At 54.3% G+C, this 6453-nt stretch overlaps 2 protein-coding genes across 2 annotated transcripts; one reads left to right on the top strand and one right to left on the bottom strand.

Moving 5' to 3' along the window:
- Nucleotides 1–1558: 1558 nt before the first annotated feature.
- On the bottom strand, nt 1559–4391 carry ENH_00084940 (RNA recognition motif-containing protein, putative; the record flags this gene model as incomplete). Its single annotated transcript, XM_013583559.1, has 6 exons — nt 1559–1907; nt 2171–2314; nt 2387–2650; nt 2724–2844; nt 3116–3410; nt 3906–4391. The coding sequence occupies 6 exons, from the start codon at nt 4389–4391 to the stop codon at nt 1559–1561; spliced, it is 1659 nt and encodes a 552-aa protein (XP_013439013.1).
- Nucleotides 4392–4905: 514 nt separating this feature from the next.
- On the top strand, nt 4906–6105 carry ENH_00084930 (hypothetical protein, conserved; the record flags this gene model as incomplete). The annotated part of the gene is made up of 3 exons (XM_013583558.1): nt 4906–5059; nt 5477–5583; nt 5848–6105. 3 exons carry the CDS (start codon nt 4906–4908, stop codon nt 6103–6105), a joined length of 519 nt encoding a protein of 172 aa, XP_013439012.1.
- Between the last annotated feature and the right edge of the window lie 348 nt (nt 6106–6453).

The following is a 6453-nucleotide window of genomic DNA, read 5'->3' as shown; positions in this document are numbered from 1 at the left end:
GCTGCAGCAGCAAACTTGTAGTGCTGCAGCAGCAAACTTGTAGTGCTGCAGCAGCAAACTTGTAGTGCTGCAGCAGCAAACTTGCTGGAAACTTACGGGGGCTGGCTGCGCCGGGGGCGGCAGAGCTGGTGCTGCTTCCAGCAGCGCCTTTAGCTGGGAAGCAGCAGCAGCAGCAGCAGCAGCAGGAGCAGCAGCAGGAGCAGCAGCTTTTCGTCTGTTTTCCGGAAAAGAGCCGATTCGGGGGGGAACTTGGCGGAAAAACAAAGCTGAAGGGGAATTTAGAGGAAATAAAAACGAAAAATGCGGCTGAGACAAAAGAAAAAGAAGAAATATAATTCTGAAAGTGCTGCTGCGCAGGGCAGCACAGAACCGCCTCGCGAATGCAACTCGAGAGCTGCAGATACACCCCAAATCCACCGCCATCTTCTTTTTTTAAAAAGGGAAATTCCACAAATTTGAATTCCCCTTTTACTCCTTTATGTCTCACGAGGTAGGGTTTAGGGTTTAGGGTTTAGGGTTTAGGGTTTAGGGTTTGCCATTGCAAGACCGTGCGCTGCTGCTGAACGCCGGAAAGAAGCGCGCGATCTTCCCCCTTTCCGTCTTCGTCTTCATTTACTGGAATTAAATTCGAAATTAAAATTAAAAATTGAAATTTATTTTCAAATTTATTTTCAAATTTGTTTCCAAATTTATGCAAACTGCGGGTCTTTCGGCTGCATGTGCTGGCGAGGCTCAGGGCTGCTGACGACAGGATCCTCCCTTGAAAAGGCCGCAAACTTTCCTTTTAATGGATTAAATTTATTTTTAATTTTATTTTATTTCATTTTATTTCTTTTTTAAATCAAAAATACCTTTTTAACTCCATTTCAGATCCAAATTCAGCTTTTCTGCAGCCAGAGAGGCATGCGCAGCAGCATCGACTGTCCGCCAGCTCTTGAACAGATCTGCTGCCAATCAAATTCAGTTTCCATTTCAATTATTAAATTCAAATTATTAAATTCAAATTATTAAATTCAAATTATTAAATTCAAATTGTTAAATTCAAATTATTAAATTCAAATTATTAAATTCAAATTGCTTTTCGACTTCTCCCTTTCAAGACACCGCAGGCTCTGCCAGCTGCCGCCGCTGCTCGCTGCCTCCAGCCAAGATAGCCAGCAGCAGCACAGCAGCAGCAGCAGCAGCAGCAGCAGCAGCAGCAGCAGCACAGCAGCAGCAGCACAGCAGCAGCAGCAGGAAAAAGTCTCGCGGGCCCCCTTGCGAGGCCATTTAAATTGTTTTCTTCTAAGTGGGGAAATTCACGGGGAGAAACCCCTACATGCATAAATGCATGCATGCATAAATGCATGCATAAACGCATGCAAAAATGCATGCATAAATGTATGCATGCATGCATGCATTTGTTTCTATCTGCTGCAGCAAGTGACGGAATAAGGAGCAAAAGGAACTAAACAAAAGGTTCTTTTTATCCTTTTTTTCATTTACTTTTTTAATTTCAATTTTATTTTTCAAAAGAATTTCATTTCTTTGGATCTTCTGATTTGCAATTTAGTTAAAGTCATCTTCGATCCGCGCTGCGGCTTCTGCTGCGCCTGTCCCAGTTGCTGCTGCTGCGGTGTCTGCCAGCAGCAGCAGCAGCAGCAGCAGCAGCTCCTCGATTTGCTGCTGCTGCTTCTCTTCCTTTATGCTGCTTCGAAGCTGACTGCGCAGCACTCCCAGTTTGCTGCTGACGCTGGAAGCCCGCGTGCTGCGCCTCGGGCCTCCTGCTGTTTGCTGCAGCAGCAGCAGCAGCAGTTGCTGCTGCTGCTGCTGCTGCTGCTGCTCCTTCTGAGGACAGCTTCTTTTGCTGCTGCTGTCTGTAGGTGTGCCACTCGCGGGCCACGGACTGGCTGAAGTCCACGTGGATGCTGCAGCAGGGCGAAGGCAGCAGCAGCAGCAGCAGCAGCAGCAGGTGCAGCAAATTGCGACGAAACAGAACCAAAAAAGGAGACGCAGCACAAAATAAGAAATAAAAACAAAATAAAACATAAAACAAACGAAATAAAAGACTGAAACTGCAAAAAAATGAACTAAAGCTCCGATCTTGCAAAAGTTGAACTGGCGGTCGCGCCGCGCGGCGTTCAGGTGTACAGACACCTGGCGCCATTCAGTGCAAAACTTGCAAACTCACCGCCGGTCATCCACGAGCACATTTTGCATTTTAAAATATGCAGATTCGCAATCTTCTCTTTTTTTGAATCCAATAAATGCATATTGCAAAGACTGGCCAGTTCTGGAGTCCCGAATGATGTCGCAAGACACTATTTCGCCGAACCTGTTGGAAAGCAGCAGGAAAGCTGGACTTAAAAGTGCAAAAAAGATCAAATTTAATTTCCAAAATCTTTACTTTTCCATTTTGCTGCACTGCTGCTTTAACAGTGCTTTCCGCAGCAGCACTTCTGCTGCTGCAGCAGCGCCGCCTGTCAGCTGCTGCAGCAGCTGCTGCTGCTGCAGCAGCTGGTGCTGCTGCAGCAGCTGGTGCTGCTGCAGCAGCTGACACGGACTAGGCAGCAGCAGGAAGCAAAACGCAATTTGCTGCAGCTCGGCTGCTTGGAGCTGCTGCTGCCTCTCTTTCCAGCTGTTGCTGCTACCGCGAGGGGCACACCTCCCGCTGCACCAGCAGCAGCAGCAGCAGCAGCAGCAGCAGCAGCAGCAGCAGCAGCAGCAGCAACTAAGCGCCTCACCGGGAGAACAAAAGCCGCAAGTCGTCGTCTTGAGTTGCCGGATTTAATTTGGCAACAAAAAGAACATTTTCAGGAGGGGCCATATCGGCGTCGGGAATGTCCCCCAGGATTTCCAGAGTTACTGAAGCCACACAGCAGCAGCAGCAGCAGCAGCAGCAGCAGCAGCGGATCAGCAGCAGCTACAGCAGCAGATCAGCAGCAGCAGATCAGCAGCAGCAGCATAGCAGCAGCAGCACAGCAGCAGCAGCGGCAAATGCAGCAACAGCACAGCAGCACAGCAGCAGCACGTCATCAGCAGCACAGCAGCAGCAGCAGCACAGCAGCAGCAGCAGCACAGCAGCAGCAGCAGCAGCAGCACAGCAGCAGCAGCAAACGGCGAAGTGGAGAAGTACCTTTTCTTGCTTCTGCTTCTTTTTGGTCAACTTTTTCAAGAGCCATAATTTCGTCAAGTTCTTCATCGCTGAGAGCTTCTGCTGCTAAGGGCTCTGGAGAAGCAGGAGGAGTGAAGCCCAGTTTGTCTTTGTCGCATTCTTCCATTTCTTCTGCTGCTGCTGCTGCTGCTGCTGCTGCTTCTGCTGCTGCTGCTGCTGGTGCTGCTGCTGCTGCTGCTGCGTCTCCAAGTGCAAAACGCGGCACGCGGGAAAAAAACGGGTCCTCCAGCACGTAGGCCCGCAGAATGCGCACAGGCTGCATGCAGCAGCAGCAGCAGCAGCACAGCAGCAGCAGCAGCAGCACAGCAGCAGCAGCAGCAGCAGCACAGCAACAGGAGCACTCAAGGAATGGAGATTGCGACTGCCGCAGCAGGTCACGCCGCTACAGCAGCAGCAGCAGCACAGCGGCGGCGCTGGAAGAAGCAGCGTCGCGCTGCTGCAGCCGCAGCAGCACAGCAGCAGCAGCGCAGCAGCAGCAGCAGCAGCGCAGCAGCAGCAGCAGCAGCGGCTGACGGTGAGGGGGATGTGTTTGCTGTCGACGAAGGCGGCGTTGAGGCGCTCGAGTGTCTCGACACCCTCGAGGACTTGTCCAAAAAGCGAACACTTTTCGTCAAGTTCGAAAAGCCGAGGCCTCAGAGTTATATAAAAGCAGCTGGCGCCTCCAGCAGCATTTGCTGCTGCATGCGGCAGCATCCCCAGCAGCCCCTGCTGCAGGTGCTTCCGCCTGCTGCTGCGCTGCAGCGGGCAGAACCTGCACGACGGCGCGGTCAGGGGGCCCCCGGGGGCCCCCCTGCGGGAAGGGCCCGAAGGACATGCGGTCGAAGTCGAGGTCGGCGTAGACGGAGGCGGGGGGCAGCGCGAGGCCGCCGCGGCGCTGCTGCTGCTGCTGCTGCTGCTGCTGCGCTGCTGCGAGCTGCTGCTGCCGCTGCTTCAAGTCCAGCTGGCCAGTCGCATGCAAGTGCTGCAAACCCCAAATGCTGCAGCCCACATCGTCTGTTTGCTTCTGGCGAGGCAGCTGCGAGCTGAGGGCCTCGGGGAGGCCGAGGCCCCAGAAGCGGCTGGCGGTCTCGGGGTTGCCGGCGCGGGCGAGGAAGTCCTTCTCTATGGAGTGGAAAATGGTATTGTGGTAATACTTGGCGCGAACTAAACCCAAAAAGTTGTAACAAACTGCAGGAACTTCATCTGTGAACAGATCTATCGTCAGGTTTCCCAGCGAGGTCTGCAGCAGCACCGCCATTGCGGTGTATCGACACCTCCGACTTGCACAACGCCAGCTCAAGTCCGCCCGATCTTCCGGGAATTCAAAACAAAAAAACAAAATAAACTCCAAAAAGTCCTTTTAAATCCCAAAACTAATTCTTTTCTCCGCTTTTTCTTCAAAAACCAACGAATTCCACCCAGCTTTCCCTCGCTTTCTCGGATCCGCCGCAGACGCCGCAGCAGGAAACTCCAAACTTTCGGAAACAAAGCCACTTTTCGCTTCAAATTACTTTCTTTTCCTTTTCTTTTCTTTTCTTTTCCTTTTCTTTTCCTTTTCTTTCCACTTTCTCCTTCAAACTCCCCCCGTATTCCCTGCTGCATGCAGGGGGGCCCCCAGCCCGTCAGCGGGGGCCCCCAAGCAGCCAGCCACTCCGGGCATGCTTTTGAATTTCTGCTGCAGCAGCAAAAGCAAGTGAGCCCAGCCATGTCTCGTTTAAGGACTTAGGCTTTTCTTTTTCCCTTTTGTTGCTTCTCTGGCAGCAGCAGCAGCCATGGAAGCTGCTGCTGCTGCTGCTGCTGCAGCAGCAGCAAGAAGCCACAAAGAAGCAAATCCAGAGGAAGAACTTGCATGCAGACGCCTCGCAATTCCTGCGCACTTGGGGCTTTCTCGCGGAGGCGTCAGCAGCGAATTCGACAGTCCTCAAGGTGCAGCAGCAGCAGCAGCAGCAGCAGCAGCAACACTGCAGTAGCAGCAGCAACATTGCAGCAGCAGCAGCACCGATGCAACAGGAGCGCTGCAGCAGCAGTAGCGCTGCAGCAGCAGTAACACCGCAGCAGCAACTGCAGCACGGCAACGCAGGAGCACTAGGAGTTACTGAGCGTAGGAACAACTGCAGCAGCAGCAGTAGCAGCAGCAGCAGCAGCAGCAGCAGCAGCAATTAAGTTCAGCACTTAGAAACTGGCGGCTCCAGTGGCAGCCCCCAACACGAGTTTATCTCAAAAAGCAAGATTTAATTTGTCTCCTATCGTATGCTGCTGCTGCTGCTGCGCTGCTGCTGCTGCTGCTGCGCTGCTGCTGCTGCTGCTGCTGCTGCGCTGCTGCTGCTGCTGCTGCTGCTGCAGAGGGCCTGGCCATATACGCCGCCTTTTCTGAGGCGGTTTTGGCCTTCGCAGCTGCGGGCAAAATCGACGCGCAGCAAATGGGCTCTTTGCACAGGCTCTTCAAGACGGTCTCTAAACCCTAAACCCTAAACCCTAAACCCTAAACCCTAGCTAGACTCACCCGTGCTGGAGCAGGCCCCTCCGCAGCTGCAGCAGCCAGCCGCCTCTCAGCCTGCAGCGAGGCAGGCAGCCGCTACCGCTGCTGCTGCTGCTGCTGCTGCTGCCGCTGCTGCTGCTGCTGCCGCTGCTGCTGCTGCTGCCGCTGCTGCTGCCGCTGCTGCTGCTGCTGCTGCTGCAGCAGCAGGGGAGTGTGCGTGCGCTGGGGTGTACAGACACTGGAGGAGGAGCTGGGGCAGTGCGTGCGGGGAATTTGTTTTTGGGGAAATGAAAAAAATAAAAGAAAAAGAAAAAGGGGGGGCCCCCCTGGGGGCCCCTGGGGGGCCCCCCTGTGGCAGCTGCGGGGGGCCCTTGTGGGGTACCAAAAAGAAGGAAATAAATTCAAAATAAATGTCAGCAGAGCTTTGCTGCTGACCACTGGTCTCGTGCTGCAGTCCGAGGCCCTCCGCGTCTCCATTCTCGACCCTTCTTAGCTGCTGCTGCTGCTGCTGCTGCTGCTGCTGCTGCTGCTGCTGCTGCTGCTGCTGCTGGGGGCTGCAGCGAGCCGGGTGCTGCTGCAGCAAGGGCTGAGCTGCTGCTGCTGCTGCTGCTGCTGGCGGCTGCAGCGAGCGGGGTGCTGCTGCAGCAAGGGCTGAGCTGCTGCTGCTGCTGGCTGCAGCGAGCCAGCTGCTGCTGCAGCAACTGCTCTGCTGCTGCTGCTGCTGGCGGCTGCAGCGAGCCAGGTGCTGCTGCAGCAAGGGCTAAGCTGCTGCTGCCGGGAGGGCTGTGCTGCTGCTTGCGGCTGCTGCTGCTGCTGCAGTGAAGGACGCGCTGCTGCAGCA

This window comes from Eimeria necatrix, genomic scaffold (assembly GCF_000499385.1).
Source record: "Eimeria necatrix Houghton genomic scaffold, Enh_scaff977, whole genome shotgun sequence".
NCBI lineage: Eukaryota > Apicomplexa > Conoidasida > Eucoccidiorida > Eimeriidae > Eimeria > Eimeria necatrix.
The sequence above is the reverse complement of the archived record's forward strand: the minus strand, read 5'-3'. Positions and strand labels throughout refer to the sequence as shown.